General features: G+C 43.9%; 2 protein-coding genes across 5 annotated transcripts in view; one reads left to right on the forward strand and one right to left on the reverse strand.

The window, feature by feature from the left end:
- disp1 (dispatched homolog 1) overlaps positions 1-21,722 on the forward strand; it is a 116,031-nt gene that overhangs the window by 26,334 nt on the left and 67,975 nt on the right. For all 4 annotated transcript variants that reach the window (XM_080453061.1, XM_080453059.1, XM_080453060.1 and 1 more), the window contains one exon: positions 6,389-6,467. The gene's annotated coding sequence lies outside the window, so the exon portion shown is untranslated. The remainder of the gene's footprint in view (positions 1-6,388; positions 6,468-21,722) is intronic.
- Positions 16,719-18,147, reverse strand: LOC308103160 (actin-like protein 6A; the record flags this gene model as incomplete). The annotated part of the gene is made up of 1 exon (XM_080453044.1): positions 16,719-18,147. The coding sequence occupies exon 1, from the start codon at positions 18,027-18,029 to the stop codon at positions 16,719-16,721; it is 1,311 nt and encodes a 436-aa protein (XP_080309170.1). The 5' UTR covers positions 18,030-18,147.

The following is a 21,722-nucleotide window of genomic DNA, read 5'->3' on the forward strand; positions in this document are numbered from 1 at the left end:
TTCTTTTATTCAGGGCAACTTTAAACTTACCCAGAAGAATAATCTCTTTGTGTTGTAATGATGATGAAGATGATTCAGTCGATGCTGCGGGAGGAAAAGGTGTCAGACCCAATATTTACCTCCATTCTCATCTTTATCTGGAGAAGATTAGGGCTGATTATTAGATTAGATTTGTGATTATTTTATCGATTACTTTTTGAATAAATTAAATAAATCTTGAAGCCTGTTTTTCTTAGGATTATTTGTTATATCTTTTATACATCAACAAATCGACTAAATCAATTAGTTTGATTAACTTAAAGGATCTATCTTCGTATAATTGGTCCTCACAAATACTCATGATAAAACGGTAAAAACAAATCCCAAGGTCTATGTCTCATAGGAGGGCTGTGGACACTTCAGAAACCTGCCTACCAGTGACATCATCATGAGGCAGGTGTTTTTTCATCATCAAGATTTGCATTTTTTAATTTTGATAATTTTGATTATTAACAATGGCTTCCATTATAGCATGTTAACTTTTCAGGAATAGAAAGCCTGCCGTTTCTTTTAGCTTGGATTCCCCATCGATGATGTCACTGGTAGGTGGGTTTCCGAATTGTCCTCAACCCTCCTCTGAGACACAGACAGAGTAGACAAAAATGGTACCATATTATCATGAGCATTAGTGAGGACCAATTATATGAAGATAGGTTTATACTGAGCTTGTACGTTTTTGGCCTATAACATGCCCACGTGTTTCCCTGAAAATCGATTATTTTGTTAAAATCTATAATCTTCTTTACAATAGATTAAGTTGATTAGTTCGAACTGTTACACCCCTAGAGAAGATCATATAACTTTTAAAGCCACTGACTGGTGATTCAACCATACACGAATGAAGGTGATGGGTACAGTATGTTAGTCTGTGTCTGACTGTGTTTATTCTTGCGTATGTGTGCATCGGTGCATGCGTATGGATGTATGTGTGGACTTACTGTACACATGCGCTTTTGTTTATACTTGGTTGGACACATGCATAATATTTGTGTGTATGTGTGTGTGTTAAGGTGTGGCAGGGCCTTTGGTCAAGGTATTTCAGTAGTGTTTAAAGGGTTTACAGGGATTCGGTCAGGTAGCTCGTACAGTGTGTAATGGGATTAACTTGTGGCTCTGACTTTAATCCAAAGGATGTTCCAATCCCCTTTTAACACACACCCCGTCTCTCTCTCTCCATGCTCTAATCATCTGATTTGTTTAGCGTCGATGACCTCAGACAGGTTTTAGCTTTGCTGTTGTCTCCTTCCTCCCCCCCCCAACCACACTCCTTTCATCACACAAGATTTCCCATGTTGATATCCCGATGTCATCCGATACGGGGATTTCTTTTTTTTCTTTCTGCCTTTAAAAACACCCACAGACGTCCCGCATGGGCGCCACTGCAACTTTCAGCCGCAATTAACATATCTAGCATGAAATCGAACAGCTGAAACAAGATGCAAGTCTGAGAGAGGGAGAGGGAGAGAGAGGGTTGGGGGGGGAGGATGCTTGGCAGAAATCCATGAAGTGAAGAGGTGGTTAATTTGTTTGGTTGGCTCACGTCTTTTCTCCTTGACTGTCAAGCACTTAAGGAAAATACATCCTTAAGTGCTCTTTTCATGTGACTTTTTTTTTTCCTTCACTGGAATTGTATTGAATTTTGCTGGCATGTCGACTCGTAGCATCGCGTTGAGTTACAAGGTGGAAAAATATCATGGCGGGAATAGAAAGGAGGGATAGAAAAGGTTGGGAGGGAGAAAAGCGAAGTGCCGGAGTAAATCTTGGCATGGACTCTCTATTGAATGAGTGAAGTTTTCTCAAGGCAGCTTTAGTTTGACTTTATCCCATTACAGAGAGCGTGCTATGGCTTTTTATGCTTGTCCTTTGGTAAACTTGAAAGCTGGGCTGGAGTTATGAGGCTACTTTGATCCATTACAATCGGGAGCGACTCCTGTTTGTATAGAACAGGACTGTAAGCCGACGGGAATTCCAATAGGCCATGACTCATTTCTCTGAAGTACAATATGAAATAATCTTTAAAAAATAAAAAAGAGATTATGGTGAGTTAAAGAGATATTCCCCTTTGTCCGGAAAGACCTCTTTTGAATTCATTGACACACAGATGTCATAAGTGAAGATAAGAAGCTCAGTTTTTCTGAGATGGAAAAATACAAACAAATGAGGAGCTAGGTCTTTTGATGTTTTGTGACAGTCTATTACGGTCATTGGCAACAATATTGTGTACCAAATTAAAATTTGGCCCTGGCTGTAAATGATTCACGTCATTGCAACACATCTGCTGAGGAAGACACACACACACGCACACACAGAGCACCTCTTTTCTTTACAATCAGATAAGATTAGCTATTTTTCAATGTTGTGTTCCTCCTAGGATTTTGGTTACTAGGAGAATGGTTGAAAAATGTGACACTAAAGGATAATATGTGTCTGTGTGTCTTGCTTGCATATACGTGTCTGTGTGTGTGTGTGCGTTCATGCGTGCGTGTATGTACGTATGTATGTACGTACGTATGTGTACGCCTGTGTGACTAAATGTGGCAGGCCCCAACAACCATGCAACTCTATTTGTGTGTGTGTGTATGTCTTTGTCTGTGTTTCTTGTTATGCCCAAGGAATTCTACACATGTATGTGTGTTTGTGTTAGCATTTGCCTATGCCCCTACAACTTTGCTCGCACGTGTGTCTGTGTTTGCATATGACGTGCGTGTGTGTGTGTGTGTGTCCGTGCGTGTGCGTGTGTGTGTGTGTGTGTGTGTGTACACGTGCGTGTGTGTTTGTGGTGTGTGTGTGTGTGTGTATCACAGCAGAGCTCTACACCAAAGGAATGCCAATGTTTAACATGGCCACAAGATCCTAGCTGTCTTGAAGCCTGAGGCGAGTGAATAAAGCAGACTTCTTTGCTGTCCTGTCTGTCTGGAGATGGCCCTCTCTCAGAGGAAATGAGTCTGTGATACACAAGCATTGCCCAAATTCCTCTGCTTGTGTCGTCACCGCTAAAGCAAATAGCGGCTTAGAGGGAAAGGATTCTGTCCCTGAATCAACAACAGCAGCAACCTTTGTGTCTTCCAACATGGAGCGTGTCTCTGCATTTTGTGCAAAAATGCGGGGACTTCAGAAACGAAATATGGTTTCGTTCAGCCTCAACTCTCCGATCGAGAAGCTGCGACAACGTGCAAACATGAATTTCACATTAGTCTCTGTTTTTTGGGTGAGCGATATTGTCAGGGCTCGGCACTATGCTCCCCCCATACCCCCCCCCGGGCTTCACACAGAAATGGCTTTGGAGAGATGTCTTTATTGGTTGGGAGATTCCTGGATTTGTAACCTGCAGAATTGGAGTGACTCTCCTGGAAATGAGTGCTGACCGTGACTCGAGCCAAGCCTCATCGCAGTAATTGCTGCACACTGCACACATGCTGGGCCTGGCCCTTTCACTAGCCAAGGGAGATGGGAATCGCTTGTGAGCGGTGTGTACGTGAAATAATCAGGGTCAACCTGAGTCTGTCTAGGACTTGAGCTAAATTAGCATGGAAGTATATTCTCATTTCCGCTCGAGGACACCACAGCCACTTGTTTGCAGTGATCTGTTTTTGTAGTCGAAGCTCTGAAGTAGCACCACAACAAGACTCATGCATTTTTTTAAATCTTTTTTTGATCTTATATATTTTTTGTATATTTTGAATTTCATCTTACAATTGCTTCTTCCTGCATATTCAAGGATGGCCATCACATCCTTACAAACCATATAGGTCACAGGGTACCTTCTCCTTATAGTCATCAGATGTGAACACTCGTTACCATATCTTACCTTAGTTTCTCCAGAAACGGAGAGACATTTGTTCTTAATACCTTGCGTTGTCCGTTTCAAACATACACCGTAAAATGTAGTGGACTATTTGGAATCGAGGAATTGGAAAATTCCTTATGTTTTCTTTTTGAGCAGGAGTGTTATTGCTATACCATGACTGGCCACTTGGTTTCTGCTTTCGCAGGCCGCATGTCAATCCCTGCCAGCTTTATATTAATGGATGTTGGACCAGATTTATTCTCGTCATAAAACGACATGCCTTTCCGTTCCTCAGTCTACATGGGACCCACAGCTTACACCAAACATGCATAGAAACATACAGCCACAGAACACAACAGTTGGACAACTGATCAACTGCGTTGGACAACAGATCACAGAATTCAAACTCAACGTTACAATGTTCTTCTATGTATGCCAGTCTGTCTACAGAGTCTACACTGTCTACACTGTTATTATTATATGATGTTAGAGTAATTGTAGCTGTCTACCAACACATTTTTTCCCCCTCTGCCATTGAACATAGGGGGAGGATGGGGGAGGTTGTTTTATTTGAACTGAGGTGGACTGGACTTTCAGGCATTACAGTAGGTTCTATACATCCTTCTGAACCAAGGTCATTATTCTAAATTGGCTAAAAGCCCCTCCTCTCTGCATCTGTTCAACCCCCCCCCCCCCCCCTCCCTTCGTCCTTTCCTCCTCAGTGACTACTGCTATCCTTCATCTTCTGCGTATCACAGCACACCTTAGTAATTGTTGATATGGACCATATGTTGAGCTTGAATGGCCTTCTGTTCAGCAGCACCATTAGAGCTGCCAAGGACATGTCCTAACCCTGTCATAACCCTGCTATTAGGCTACCTGTCCCTTCCTGAGCCGCTGGCATCAGAAGGATGGGGGGGACATACAGCACACCTGTCATCTCCAATCAAATCGTCTCTTCTCCCTCCATCAAATTGTCCCTCCTCGTTTCCCTCTCGTTACTTGCCTCTTCTCGCTTCTCCTCTCAGTTTCTTCAACTCCAAGTTTTTCTTTTTTTCAACGCTGTCCACGTAGGTGAACAGTGGAAATACATTGTTCCGTGATGTGATAATTTGAGACGGGATATATTTGTCTGGGAACTGAGTGCCTGGTGTTTCCCATTGTTGTTGGAATTTCCACAACACTTCCTGAATTATCCGCATTTGAAGTTAATTGACCATAACTCATAACCTCCCTCCCTCCCTCCCTCCCTCCCTCCCTCGCTTCACCTCTCCATCACTATTTTCCAACATAGGGTTGTGTTTATTACTGCCACCAGTTCAGTGTAGCAGGACGCAGCAGTCCGGTTAACTGTGTGTGTGTGTGTGTGTGTGTGCGCATGGTGCATGTGCACTATATAGTTTTACTATCTGTCAGGGTTCAATTGTGGTAGTTGGGGTAAAGGTTAGAGTTACAGTTTGTTTAGTGGAAGGGTTTAAGGTGGATACCTTTTTAAACATATGACCATACATGTTTAGTATGTGTGGCTCCAGTGGGTTTAAACCCCTGCTCTGTTACTGCCATGCACATCCCATTGATCCACACACAACCGAATCTTTGCCAAAAATAGCAGATCGACAAGCTCACGGTGTTGTGAGCTTGTGGATCTGCTATTTTTGGCTAATGAAGTGGTTAAGGCCTACAGTATATAGTTTGTCGTATGACAAATAGAAAGAAATTGCTGATCTACAAGCTCACACAACATTTCGGATCATTTTGGCACATCTTCACCGATAACGACCAAAACAGACAAAATAGGGACACCTGGGTTAAAGTCGTTAACACAGTGTAGTCACGTAGTGGAGAGGATCAATGTGCAGAGATTCATGGAATTAATTGGAATGTCCTCCTCTCATGGTAATAAGGTGAATGTGTGTGTGTGTGTCTGCGTGTGCACATGTATATGCCTGCTGCGTGTTGTTCTGTCAGTTTATATAACCATCAAGTGACCTCTCCTGACCTTATTAACGATCTGAGAGGACCCATGCACTGGTGTGACCCCTCAGTTGGAAGGTCAAGGTGGTGGAGGAGATGGAAGATGAGAAGATGTGTAAAGGGTACGCGTGTGCGCGCGCGTGTGTGTGTGTGTGTGTGTGTGTGTGTGTGTGTACGCTCTGAGAGGGTCCCAAAGAGGCCCCATTGAAACTTTCAGGAAGTAAGTCACATTCTCGCTTAGTCCCTGTCTCTATGTATGTCTCTCTTTCTGTCTGTCTGTCTGTGTCTCTCTCTCTCTGTCTGCACCTCTGCCTGCCAATTAAAACAATTTCTCCCTCATCATCACTTGTTTTTGTTTTGCAGGCTCGTTTCTGTGTGTCAGCTGTGCTTGAAAAGACCTGTTTGCAGTATATAGACATGGACTATTAACCCAGACCAGCATTTCTTTGGGCTCTTCTTGTGCCGTACAGTTGCTCGACCCCATGTGGATTTGTTTAGAAAACACTGTTCCACTAGCAGCAGAGTAGAAATGTGAGATGAGCGGGGACTTTAACTGCAGCATATCATCTCTGTGTTCCCCCCCCCCAGAATTCATCTGTTGCTGTGAAGAGATGGGAAATCTGAACGCATGAACAGGTGCAGAGCGTTGTTCGTTGTCATCCCACTGGTAAGACATCTTGCTCTACCACTAACTTGGTTGATAGTGCTATTTGAGGCTCACACAGCTCATTCATTTACTGACTAAACTATAAACATACACGTGCAGTGCTTAACTGTCGTTGATTATCCCTTGCATATTATATAACTGGTCTGTGAAATCGATGATAATTAAAGTAATTTAAAAATGTATCTAGTGAGCTTTGTACCCTAAAAGGCATCACACTCCACCAGGGCTCCAGACTAACTTTTTAGTTGGTTGCACTAACGTTTTCATATAGGTGCACCTGCATATCATTTAGGTGCACCCACCCACACATACTGCACACACACATAGACAGACCTGCTAAATGTAAGGTGCACTGGTGCGACCAAATGAAGGGGGGGGGGAATGGTTGCACGGGACAGATGTTTGGGTGCTTGTGCGCCCAAAATGGATGCACCCTGGAGCCCTGTCCACTGTCTGTGCATGTGTCTTTCATTTTAGGCAGGCATGTCTTTTGTTTTACCCTATTTTAAATTTCAAGCACTTAGTCTGAAACACACTCCATGCAAGTGTGCCAAATGGGACAGGTGTTGTCATTTGCTTTCGCAAGTGGCTTGACTTTTTCTGTATTCAAATTGCATGTGAAAGAAATTAGAATTACACTAGATAATAAAGGTGTTTATCTGCCAATTATCTGTTTCGAAAAGAAGAAAATAATGCGCCTAATGTGGCACAAAATGCAGATAGCGGCCTGATATATATCGGACTACCTCTACAATAATTTAATGTTAGATTTAGATTCTGAACTTCTTCCAAGACCCAAACATGAAGTCATTTAACGACTCTTGCCGTGCGCTCCAGCTCCTCAGTGACCAAGTACTCATCTCTCCCTGCAATTCATTAGAATCTGGGCTTTTAGCCGACACTGTCATCCACTGGGACATACAGCACATACTGTTTGTATCATTCCCATAATCGCAAACAACCCAGCAAAGAAAACGTGCAAACTGTGCAATGCTAGGAACTATAAAGGAAAGCACTTTTTGTCATTATTTTTTCTTTCTGTCTCTCTGTCTCTCTGTCTGTCTCTCTCTCTCTCTCTCTCTCTGTCTGTCTGTCTGTCTGTCTGTCTGTCTGTCTGTCTGTCTGTCTGTCTGTCTGTCTGTCTGTCTGTCTGTCTGGCAAGTCCAGACAAGCTAACAGTAAAAGGTGAGTGTTTGTTCTTCAGCTCGCAACAACTGGGTCAGTGAAAAAGCACCAGGTGAAGCTGTTTACCCACGACTCATTGCTCACATAGCCCGCCTGTCTGCCTGCCTGCCTGCACAGTAAAATCCTGAGTGTTAGTTTAACTCTGAGAGGGTAAAAAATGGGTCCGAAACTGTGCACAGCTGTGCTGACGGCTTCTAGAAATAAGTGGGGGTTGTTTTCCTTAGGGGGGTAAACACCACATTAACACGGTTTAAGTTGAAGGGAAAAAGGGTTTATAAATTTGTTTACGGGAGCGCTTTGGGAAGAGTTGTATGTGATTTATGGCAAGGATGCGATTTTTTCTTATCATGCTGTCTCAAAGCATGTCTGCCAGTAACCAGCGTTTCCGTCCCTGGCAGCTGTGTTGACTGTCTTGTGCCTGGGAAACCTTGATTACTAAGCCTGGTTTATACTTCGTTGTAGGGTGGTAAAATAGCAGATCGACAAGCTCACCACACTTCTCACAGCTCAACCTGTGACACACACACACACACACACACACACACACACACACACACACACACACACACACACACACACACACACACACACACACACACACACACACACACACACACACACACACACACACACGTGCAATCTTCATGTGGGCGTGTGTCCACCCACGCATTTATCTCTCTTTGCTCACTTTAATATCCTTTCTTTGTCTTTGACATGCAATACACACAGACACAGACACACACACACACACACACACACACAGTGTAAGGGCCTGATTTCTTTGATCCCGCAATGTTGCAAACGGCTGCTGCGTCGTCACCCACCGCCTCAGGTGACCCAGCAGTCTTTATTAGCCTAATGAGAGGTTAGCGGGATGTTTAACTACACCACAGTACGTCTGTGTGTCTATGTGATGGCGCCCGGGGGCTGGGCTTTTCATGTGCAGTAATCCCTGTTGGCAGACAACCTGGCAACCGTGGATCTGCCATTAGAAGCATCAGCTGCGATGGCGTGGGATTGCAGATATGATGTCTACTTTGAACGTTTATGATTTGTTTATTTTAATAAACTGTTGCGTTGCAGCGATGCGATCGTTACGGCGGGTGTTAAGAAAACGTGATTAATGCACCACTCCTCGACATAACGAGCTGCAGGTGCGGGGGAATTACATCAGTGTATAAGCTCAGCGGGATGCTTGGCGGCTTCTTCAGCCGAAATTTTTTTCGGTGAAAGATGTTCAAATGCAGATTTATGTGATTGGTTAGCTTTGGCCCCATGTCAGGGAAAACGAGCATTCATTTACAACGTTCAGGGCGGCACGCTTATTATGTAATGCAAAGAGAAAAGCATTTATCTTTGCAAATCTGGTTTTGAAGACATTTTATGTACATTATTATTGCGTGACATATTCGAAGCATGTCTGTATTATTATGCGAGTAGTATTCACCATTCGAAAATGACATTCATTGTAGTACAACATAAATATGGATTTTCTGTTTAAGGGAATGATTTGAACATATGCACAACAGTAAAGAGAATTTTGGCATTATTTCACTTTATTTCAACTCTTCCAGGCTAATCCAGCTCCACGGTACAGTACGTCTCTGTATCTGTTGCACAGGACCTTATTACGGTATTAGGTCTTAACTACTTTCAGCCTGGCATCCCTATTTTGGGCAAGTTTTCATTCACGTTTTTTTTAAATGATCAAAAATTGCACTACAAGCTCACACCACATTGCATCATGATGCTATAGCTTGTAGATCGGCTATTTTCACTGACAGTGTGTAGCTAAATCCCTAGGACACAAATATTCTCGCATGACTCATGAATGATTCAGCTTATAATGAGAGTTCTCTCAAGTCATCGCTCATTTCCGAGCCTATTCCCAGACAGGAAGCAGGTCGTCTAACCACGGCACAAGAAAGGAAGCGATCAATGATGGAAAGGCACAGATGTTTGAACCTCAGAAGAACAACGCTAACCTTAGCGTTTATTGTTCTTTGCTCTGTGGTTTCGTCAGGAGAGGTTTGGCCTTGATCACAGAGCAGTAGTTGTCGAGGAAGTCCAGGGCTTTTAACGGTGTGTGACACAATGCAGGCCGGGTCTATATGCATACATTGTGCATGAGCACATTTATTCACGCGTCCAAATCCATGGACGCTTTTGGTCTCGGTCTCTGATTAAAGTCTTTTTCCTTTTTCAACTCATTGATTTTTAATGGTGTTTCATGAGGGTTGTTGGGAACATGGAGGCGGGGGGGGGGTTGTCTGGTGGTGATACTTAGTGTTTTTCCACTGTTTCTTTTTTTTGTTTTTGGGCGGTGAAACCGCCCCTATATGTGAGGTTTGGATTTTGCACCCCCCCAACCCTGCGCTGTGATTGGCCACCAGTGTACCCCCCTAACCCTGCACCGTGATTGGCCAATCACAGTCTATTCAGGACTGTGATTGGCTAGTGAAACATGACACATGTGCATAGCCCTATAAATAGGACTATGCACTTAAAAAAAACACATTTATGGTTTTTGAGTGGTGCCAACCACTCCTACATTTGACCGTGTCTGTGTGTCCGTCTGTGTGTCCGTCCGTCTGTGTGTCCGTCTGTGTGTCCGTATGAGCACGGCCTCTCTGTATGTTTGAGCACAGCCTCAACAGCTGCGGCTGATTGCAACACAAAGATGCAACCACACAGGTACAGGTACAGTACAGTACAGACCGTACAGTACAGTACAGTACCGTACCGTACCGTACCGTACAGTACAGTACGGTACAGGTACAGGTACAGTACAGTACAGGAGGTACAGTACAGGTACAGGTACAGTACAGTACGTACCGTACAGTACAGTACAGACCGTACAGTACAGTACGTACAGTACAGTACAGTACGTACAGTACAGTACAGTACAGGTAGAGGTACAGTACAGTACAGACCGCACAGTACAGTACAGTACAGTACAGACCGTACAGTACAGTACAGTACAGACCGTACAGTACAGTACAGTACAGTACAGTACAGACCGTACAGTACAGTACAGTACAGTTAGAGGTACAGTACAGTACAGGTACAGTACAGTACAGACCGCACAGTACAGTACAGTACAGTACACACACACACACACACACACTTTTGAGTAAAATACTTAAAATGAGTAAAAATACTTAAAATGAGTAAAAATACTTAAATATTAGTAAAGATACTTTAAAGTTCCTAAACTGAGTAAAAATACTTTAAATTAGTAAAAATACTTAAAATGCATAAAAATACTTAAAAGATGTTAAAATGAGTAAAAACATGTACAAACATTTTAAAGTACTTAAAATGAGTAAAAATACATTGAAGTCATCAAAGTCTGTAAAAAGTAACTAATGAAATGAACTCATGAAAGGCACCACTCTCTTCACACTGGGTGTGATTTTTTTTAAAGTTAGGGGTGTACAATGGTTGGTCCACAATATTACTTTTCTTTAAGTGAACTTCCATCACTGTGACCACACCGCCCACTTCACACTGGGTGTGATTTTTTAGTTTAAAAGTAGTTTTTTAAGGCAGCGTGCCTAAGCGGTGAGCCATCTAGAAGAGAATTCATGTGTCCTTTTGCCTGTCCGTCCGTCCACTCCATATTTGGGCAAGACTGATGTCATTAACATGATGTTAGCAACATGGCTTCAGAGATTCATAGTGTGTGTGTGTCATCATCGCAGAGGGATATTAGTACAACGAATGTTAATGGTACAATTGAAACCATTTTCACCAATTTAACTATCGGTAGCCAGACCAGCTGCAGTAAGAAACATTTTTTAACTTAGTTTTCTTTTGGCACGATGGCAGGAAATATGAAGGACGCAGACAACGAGGAGATGAGAGAAGCCTTCAGAATAGCCGACAAGGATGGCAACGGCTACATCAGTGCAGAAGAGCTCCGTCAGGTAGTGACCGACCTGGGGGAGAAGCTGACTGATGAGGAAGTAGATGAGATGATCCGTGAGGCTGACACTGATGGAGATGGAAAAGTCAACTATGAAGAGTTTGTCCAGATGATGACTGGCAAATGTTAAGTTAATGGACCAAACTTTAGGGCTAACGCCTCCTCCAGACCAAGATCTTGCTGAGTCAACCCAGATACTGACTAATACATTGAGAGGAAAGCAACACCGAGGAGGCAGAGGGGTAGGAACCCATGCCAAAGAGCATTCAGAGATGACTATTTGAGTCTTTCTACACTCCTCGAAAAACAAATTTGACATTGTCTCTCACAAACGGGAGTGCTGATTTTCTCTTAACTGAATTGGGACGTCGTATTGTTCTTGCATGCACCCTTTTCATGGTGGTCTCTTTGTCTCAACAAAGTGGTTCTGATCCCATCAGAGCTAGTGGCTGGATTGTGCACACACTGGAGGTATATACGTGACTTTATAGCTATATATCTGTCAAATATGTGTCACTCGAGGGTATTGTGCCAGAAAAGTTTCAGCGCAGGATGTTGCATTGTTGCTAGGTTGGAGATGAGCACTCTTCTGACTTTGAACAATTTGTCAGGAGAGAGAAATGTTATGTAAAAAACGAAACAAAAAAATAATAAGAATTTGTTTTCTTAAAAAAATATTTAGTTTATAGTCTTTTTTTCTTTCATTTTTTTTTACAATTAGTTGAATTTTTTGGCGTTTGTTTAGTTTTTAGCCCAGGTATCGGCAGGTATCAGGATGGTGGGTTGGTTAGTCTGTCTGTCTGTCCACCACTTCCCTGTTCCAGAACAACAACAAAACATTGTTTTCGCAATATTAATGCAAAAACTACTGGCTGGAATGCCAAGGAATTTGCTGTCCACCGTCATGACAATAGGGTGGGGTTAAAAAAAGGTAATAGTTCAGTAGTTTACTTTCCATTACAGGGCCAGACAGGACAAACCAGGCCTTGCAAACTAATAGCACGTATAGAACAGACTACAGGACTTTCCCTTGGATTGTGGGTCTTAGTCTTCATTTACATATCCGAAGAAAATCACAGTGTATTAAAGGCGAATCTCGGCACGATCCCAAGATCATCAGTTTAGTGTGACACTGCCACAGAGAGGTATTAATAAATGCAACTGTTAAGAACACATCCGATTTCGCCAGTCTTTGGGATTAGCTGTTGTGTCCGTGACTCTTTTTTTCTTTTTTTGTACAAACAAGGCTGCACTCTGCAACAAATGGTGAAAGGTAGCTGCTTGTTGTGTTCGTTTTCTTTGTTTACTTTTGCGGTGCTCATCGTTTTAATCCAGTGTGCAACGCTTTGATTGGCTACCAAAACGAGGGAACCTCACTGCACTCTTGTGGCTCAATAGATGTTGGAATCGTGGTGAAAAGGGAGTCCTGCAATTATGCAAGAGTCGTTTACGAAAACATGCACATCCAAGCAATCAACACCAGGTGCTCAACAGAAGAACCTGTGAGAAACTGAAATATAGTGTCTGCACACACTGAACAATGCTCCCATGAAGATGTATTGGTTATACCACCAAGTAAGTATTGGTTTGAGCATCAAGCTCTTCATCAGACTGCAGAAGGAAATGTTCTTGACCATTGTGTGGAATCCTAAAATGTGTCACCCCTTGAGATTCCTATTTAGAAACTCTTTAGAACAGAAAGAGCTGTGAGATTCAGAAACTGCACTCTCTGGCTAAAAGTTGCATAATGTGTACTAGGCAAAGCCTAATATCCTTTTCACTCAGCGCATCTCAAACCAATGTCGCTGTTTATTTATTTTCTTTAATTTAGCGGACAACAGTGGTGATTTGTCATTTTGGGGCTGAGGTTTTCAACCAAGTAGACGGGTACTGTCGTTATCTTGACATAAACAGTTTGAGTTCAACCTGACCTGAGAATGCCCCACTTTGTTCTGCTGTAGAAACAGGAGTATTGGGTTTCCTTTGGTTGTCGAGGACCGGCTAAGTGGGAGATGCTGCCTGAAGGAATAACGTGTATTCATAACACTACAGCTTGTTGTCTGCGAACGCATTGTTTGGTGCTGCGGTTCGTCTCTGCATCCATTGTCTTGTAAGGCACGCTGGTGGTCTGCTGTGTTAAACGGCTCCCCGCGGGCATCCCTCTCTCCATTCAAAAGCACCCGCTCTCTCTTTCTCCTGTGGCTCTCTCTCATCTGTTTGTAGATCTGTCTGTCTGTGTCTTTCGCTTCGCCCCCGTTTCTCTCAGTCATTTTCGGTGCCCCATCTCTCTCTTTCTCTCTGTCACACACACGCACACGCACACACTAACCAGTCTGTCCAGTGAGGATCCAGTCCGGGTCTAGTTCTGCTAGTGTATTGGGGTCTTTGGGTGCCCGGCAGGGAAGGGAAGATCCTGCTGGTTTGCCAGTGTCTCTGACTCATCCGTTACAATGGGACTCTCTCTCTCTCACTCTCTCTCTCTCTCTTGCTCTCTGTCTCACTCTCGCTCTCTCTGGGAAGAGTAAATATTTATCAGGTCCCACAACAATGGCCAGCTGGGAGGAGAAAGGAGACTTTGACCAGATCCCATGCAGGGCCTGCAGGCAAGACGAGTGTCTTTCAAAGACCGGGTCGGGACCCAAACACGGGTCGTGGGAAGGTTATAATGTGGTCTCCCCGCTGTGTTTTCGAGAAGCTAGACAATGACAAAGTTGTGGTGCTGTGGCTTGCTTGTTTTCTTGCAATATAAAGAAGGATAAGCCTTCAGCGGGTATGTTAGTAGAGTGATAAAAAGTATTTATTTTTTGCCAATGTCAATCTTCAGAGGAAAACCTCAGTTTGATAACGGAGAGGTCGTGGGAGCAGAATGTGGTCATAATGTTGTACAATGTATAAACATAAATCAAAATGACATCTGTCAGATTGGTCCGTGACCCGGCGAGGGGAAACGCAGAACGTGTAAGCTTTGACCACATTGGAGAGCCCAGCCAGCGCACGTGTCTGTGAAAGAAAGCTGCCAGTAGAATGTTGGGGGATGCGACGTACGTGTGTGTGTGTGTGTGTGTGTGTGTGTGTGTGTGTGTGTGTGTCTGTCGTTTCACAAATGATACTATAGGGTGTTGTTGGGTATGGGTACTGGGTAGTGCTATTACGTCTCACCATCACTACTCTCTGGCAGGCTCCTCTGCACTCCAAGGTCCTCTTTGTGTTCCAGATCTGATTGTTTGAAGTAACTGGATATTTTCCTCCGTCAGATATTCCCCCTACCCTACTCTCTCTCTCTCTCTCTCTCTCTCTCTCTCTCTCTCTCTCTCTCTCTCTGTTTTTGGAAACTTCCTAACCACCTTCTTTTTTTCTTCTTCTTTTTTTAACTTTGTAGTTTTATGCTTTATTTCAGATAGGTCAGTGAAGAGAGACAGGAAGAGAGGGAGAGAGAGAGAGAGAGAGAGAGATACAAGACAAGATGGGGGTTAATTTTTTTCTCCTTGTGCTCACAAGGAGTATATTATGGTTTGTGCACTAACTGGCAGAGCCACCATGCACCCTATAACCACACCGTTATGAAGCACTTCTGCTTCACATTCCAACACTGTCATACGTGCGTGTATGGGAAACAAGAGGGACCAAAGACGTGAGAGGAAAAAACGCACCACCACCAATAATAACAGACCTTATCTTTCTCCTTTTTAACAAGATGAGTAATGCACCGTGCTTTAGCCTCCTCTCCTCAGTAAGATTAGTTGTCCTGTAAACCTTGGTACGGTACATCACAATTAATGGCCACGTGTCTAGGTAGAATAGGAGGAGGAGGCTGTCTGAATGAGAGCAGAACGCTGCTGAAGTGGGTCTTTGTTCTCTCCCCCCGTTCACCACCGCCCTCTGAGTGACAGTAATGACCCCAAGTAACAGCCTGGCAAGGGGCAGGCGGATCTAATAGGCCGTGATGGGGGTCTAGTTGGCTATATGGGAGGGAGGGAGGAGTGAGAAGGTAAAGAAAGTAGAGAGAGAGGGATGAGAGTGAGAGTGTGATGAAGATGGGAAGATGGACATAGATGGAGATGAAGAGAACAAAGGAATGTGAAAGCCAAAATAAGAGAGAGAGAGAAGTCCTTGTTATCCAGATTAGCGCAGTGATTACTGTAAACTCATAAATCCTCTGAGGTCACCACCTATAGCTACTCATCTCAAAAAGGTTTGAAGTGGTTCAGCAGAACACATTGTGTCAGGGTGAATGGGCAACCTCTCTCTGACTCTCTCATACACATGTTCACATTGTGTATGTATATATATATATATATATATATATACATACAGAGAAAAAGCAGCTTGCCCAGCGTTGCCGATTTTTGTTGTCAAACGCATCAGGTTTCGGTACCCAGCATTGGCTGGAGTATTGCATGGGGAAATAAGCTTTCTGTCTCTCGCTCTCCCTCCCTCCCTGCCTCCTTCCTGCTTCGCAACGTATTGCATGGGTGAAATAGGCTCTCTCTCACCATCTCTCTCTCTCTCTCTCTCCCTGTCTCTTTCTCTCTTTCTATCCATTCCTCCCTCCGCCTCTCCTGACATCACAGGGGTGAAATAGGCTCTCTCTGACCCTCTCTCACTCGCAACTTAACTTTTTTCAGTTAACAAAGATTGTTAACTAGATTTTAGTTGATGTGGAAAATCTCATTCCAGTAAGCACTGAGATTTGACTGCTGTTTGCCTATGATAAGCTTATTTCTTACTCAAAGAGGCTTCAAGACAAACAACACAGTTCACTTCAAACAGAATGTACAGTACACCCACTGACACTACACATTACTGGTGTCCTGAAGAAACCGATCTAAAAATGTTGCCATTCCTAAATGGACTTTTTGGATAAAGACAGGCTTCTAGAGGACACAGACCATGTAAATACAATAAAGGCAGTGGACAGACCAACATGAATAAAGGAACTCACTTTTTCAAAGCAACATTGTTACAGATATTTATGGCCTAAATTCAACATAAAAACTGTTAAACAGACATATACACAAAGTCAATCAATAGTTATAAAAACAAAATAATGTCCAGGTCAGAGGTGAACTCAATACGATGTTGCGAATATGATGAAGACAAGTGTCAGAATGCAGCCGGGGAGAAATACGGCGATCAAATCAAGGGCACCTCCTGTTCACACACTGCTTCCCCCCTTCCTCATACTCCTGTTTGGATATACACATCTGCTGGAAGGTTTCTAGTGATGCCAGGATGGAGCCTCCTATCCAAGCACTGAACCGTCGCTCCACTGTTGTGTTGTTAGCGATCAGCTTCAGCCTCATGCGAGGAGGGGTCTTCTGAGAGAGTTCTCTCTTTAGTCGATCAGTGAAACCCTGAATAAGAGTGTTTCCTCCTGTCACCACCACGCTGCCATACAGATCCGGTCGAATGTCGATATGACACATACCCACACTGGTGGTCATCATCTGGCCAACTCCTAACATGGTGTTACCAGACATGGTGTTACCCTTGGCATTAGAAGGGTCAAACAGTCCCTCTGGGATCTTAAGTCTCTCTGCCCCAAAGACACAGTTGTAACCATTAGGCAACTCATAGTGAACAGTGGGCATCTGCACTGCTACCCGTTCATCATATGGCGAGTCTGACACCTGCAGCACAGAGGCCTGGAAGTCCTGGATCACAGTATTACACATGTAGTTATGCCAGGAGCGTGTAACTTGAGGTAGTTTCTTTTTCTTCTTCCAGCTAGCCGGTGCGCTCTCACGCACAGCATCTTTAGCACGTCTCACCTTTGATGCAATCATGTAAGTAGGGACTATTTCAACACTTAATTCCTGAAATAGCTCTCTACATTGCATGCTCATAAAGTCTCCAGCCAGGGGTGACTTCACAATGCCTTGCTGCAGGACATAACCGTCGTGCACAGGGATAGCTGTGGTGTGTGTGGCCCCACTGTCCAACACCAGGCCTGTGGAACGCCCATTGGCGAAGGAGGACAGCACCGCTGTTTTACAAAGGAAGAAAGCAGGAATGTTGTAATGCTCGAACATCAGTTCCGTCAGCTTCTCCCGCTTCGCTCGCGTGTTCCATGAAGCTTCTGACATGAGCACTCTGTGAAGACTGGGCTCGGACTTGACGTGCATCTTGTAGGTGTGATCTAGAATGCCCTGGAAGCTGTCCCAGTCCTCGATCATGCCATTCTTGAGCGGTGACATGACCTCCATGTTTTCTCTGGGCACCCTCAGCTGGTTGGTGTCAATGTAATAGGTGGTCCCGCTCTGCTTGCTCTTGTCTCCATCCGTCTCCATGGGAGTGCTGCCATCCTCTCGGTCCACAGTCACACCGATGACCGTAGGAAAGTCCGCCTTGGGACAATGTTCTCCCGCATAGCCAGCTCTGACTGAATACGAGCCAATATCAAAAACCAGAGCTCCCACCTCATCGCCTCCATACACTCCGCCGCTCATCCTTTAAATATTAAAACAAGGTCGTTGTGCTTCTAGAATCTGTTACTATTACTAGAATAACAGCAGCACTGCACGGCGATCACAACAAAATAAATTCATTAACATGGATCAACCTAACATGGCGCCACCCAACTTTATACATTTTATAGTGGAAGTCAATGGGGCTATGATAGCGCTGAAACCTTGCCCAAATTTGGAGTCATATGTCATAGATATGTCATAGCCAACTGACATCATAGATGACTGACGTCATAGATGACTGATGTTACAGGCTGGTCGTGGAGGCGGAAATGTGTGTGGCCATTATGGGGAGTTGCATAATGATCCAATGAATCCAGAGGAAAAAAACTTTGATTTTACAACCTACGGTTTAAGAGTTATAGGCCAAAATTTGCAGTGGGCTGTTATAGCACCGCACCACCATGAGACCAATTTGAAAAATATTTGGTTTGCCTACTGAGACTGTGCAACCAAACTTTCACAATGATCTGTCCTGCGGTGTTCGAGATTGTGCGCAGGGGACAGGGGTGAAAACATAATCTCTTCCTCCCGGCCTTTGGTCCTGGCAGATATAAGAAATATATATTTCTAAAGCCTAATAATTCTATTTGGATCCACACCGTTTCTATGTGGATCCCAAGATCCACAGAACATGTGCAATGATTGGGAGCTTGTAGATTGGCTATTTTTGGAGACATTTGATGTAGTGGGGGAAAAGGAGGGGGCCTACTACAGACCCCTGGAGGACCCCGGTCAATGAAGTATATTTGTAGGATGTAATTAGTTAACATGTACAGCTCACTCTTTCTTTCTTGCAGTCTTGCTTTCTTGCTTTTTTTGGGCGGTGTAGCCGCCCCTATAAGTGGGGTTGGGACACCTCATTAGTATTAGTTTCCTGCACTGTGATTGGCCCACTTGGCCCACTTTCCTGTACTGTGATTGGCTGACTCTATTGGCTGACTCTATTCAGCACTGTGATTGGCTAGCGAGACACATGATGACATTAATAACCTATAAATAGGATTATGCACTTCCAAAAATCATTTTTTTTGGGAAGTGAGCTTCCATCACTATGATGACCACTGTGATGACCACACCGCCCACTTCACACTGGGTGTGATTTTTGGGCGGTGAAACCGCCCCTATATGTGAGGTTTGGACATCGACATTCGCTGCACTGTGATTGGCCACCATTGTACCCCCCCCACCAATTGCACCCCCCCAACCCTGCGCTGTGATTGGCCACCATTGTACCCCCCTAACCCTGCACCGTGATTGGCCAATCACAGTCTATTCAGGACTGTGATTGGCTAGTGAAACATGACACATGTGCATAGCCCTATAAATACGACTATGCACTTAAAAAAAACACATTTATGTTTTTTTTTAAGTTAGGGGTGTACAATGGTTGGTCCACAACATTTTCTTTAAGTGAACTTCCATCACTGTGATGACCACTGTGACCACACCGCCCACTTCACACTGGGTGTGATTTTTGGGCGGTGAAACCGCCCCTATATGTGAGGTTTGGACCCCCCCACCCATTGCACCCCCCCAACCCTGCGCTGTGATTGGCCACCATTGTACCCCCCTAACCCTGCACTGTGATTGGCCAATCACAGTCTATTCAGGACTGTGATTGGCTAGTGAAACATGACACATGTGCATAGCCCTATAAATAGGACTATGCACTTAAAAAAAACAGTTATGTTTTTTTTAAAGTTAGGGGTGTACAATGGTTGGTCCACAATATTACTTTTCTTTAAGTGAACTTCCATCACTGTGATGACCACTGTGACCACACCGCCCACTTCACACTGGGTGTGATTTTTGGGCGGTGAAACCCTATAAGTGAGGTTTGGATATTTGTACAACAAATCCTGCGCTGTGATTGGCCAAAAATGTACCCCGCCTAACCCTGCACCGTGATTGGCCAATCACAGTCTATACAGGACTGTGATTGGCCAGTGTCACATGACACATGTGCATAGCCCTATATAAGAAACCATAACTTTAAAAAAAACATAAATTATTTTTTTTTAAGTTATGGTTTCTTTTTTCTTCAATAAATGTATTATTTTTTGTACATGATTGGTTGACTCCATTCAGTATTGTGATTAGCTAGCAAGACATCGCCCACTTCACACAGGGTGTGATTTTTTATTATTCTTTCAAGGTTCAAGGTTTCTTTATTGCTACATCTTGTGTACACGGTCATAGCACTTTTCTGTACATTTATAGCCAATGTTTTGTCAGAAATCCCTCCCCAAAACTGTCTCAGTCACACAATATTTGTGTTGATTTTTTTGTTGCTGTTGGGCAAAACAGCTTAACTAGAATTGCATGACCAAAGCATTGAGCAATTAATCATGCGATTAACCGGTCCATTAAGGTTTTTGAGTCTTAATGAGGCCCTAATATGTTGGATATGGTGTGAAATGCTTTGGGTTGGTTGGAGGGTGGAGCGAGGGGTTCCATAGGGGTTGCTAGAGCCTGCCAGAAACCTACGCATGTTAACGAGCAGCTCAGCCTCAGCTGGAATGATGTGTGTGCCTTCATACAGTGTGTGTTGTGTAATGTCCATAATGCATGCTACGCGGGCTACCACCAAATCAAATTATTCATAAGCACAAGCCTACTTGCCAATAAAGTGATTGTGATTGTCATTAATGTGCATGCGGTCATTCATCGGCACATTTCACAATCTTGTGTGTGTGTGTGTGTGTGTGTGTGTGTGTCTGCTTCTTATAAACGTACGGTGAGTGTGTGTGTGTGTGTGAGAGAGAGAACATAGGTTGGTGTGAGTCTCATTTTTGTTTTTGTCTGTACATCGCAGGCCTGCTGGGGAGTTGTCTATAACACTGGTTCTCAACATGGGGTCTGGGGACCCTCATGAGTCCTTGAGGGGCTTCCAGGGGGTCTCCAGCTAAATCTATTGAATTCTTTCTACAAGCTCACAACGCGTTTGCTATTTTTTTTTTTGGTATGTTGACAGTTCTATGAGTCTAGTCTCCACAAGCATAGTTATGCATTCATGAAAAGTGAAGGGTTTGTGAAAAAACAAACGTGTCCTCGCGTTATAATGCCTTTTGGGGGGAGGCCCGTCGACCCAAAGCATGATGTAATTCCATAAGCCTGTCACTAATAATTTCCCCCCCGATCTTAATGGCCGCGAGATTAATGCCAGGCTGAGATCGGGGGGCCCCTGTCTCTTTCAAGGCGTGGAGAGGGTTTTATTTTCTTTTTGCTTTTATTACAATATTACACTGTTTATAAATATTTATGGACACATACAGACGGCTAATAAAGTCTGCGCTGGCTATAGTGAGAGCTGGACGGCTCGTCACTTACTTGGATACTTACTTTTTTCTTCAATTAGTATGTATTGCTCCACTCTGCCCGTCTCTCAGACGCCAGAGAGAGCGGTGCCCGCTGTTTGAGTCATAACAATAACAACTTGTTTTCACACATAAGTATAAAGGGGGATGAAATTGCGAACAGGCCTGAGGCCCCCAATGAGTATGCACATGCATGCCTGGCAGAGGCTACACACACACACGCGCACACACACACACACACACACACACACACACACACACACACACACACACACACACACACACACACACACACACACAAAAACATGCCCTCATGTATCCAAGGGCCTCACGGCCGCCTCGCTCTGTTGGCTCC

Source organism: Gymnoscopelus braueri, assembly GCF_963280865.1.
Source record: "Gymnoscopelus braueri genome assembly, chromosome: 16".
Taxonomy (NCBI): Eukaryota; Metazoa; Chordata; class Actinopteri; order Myctophiformes; family Myctophidae; genus Gymnoscopelus; species Gymnoscopelus braueri.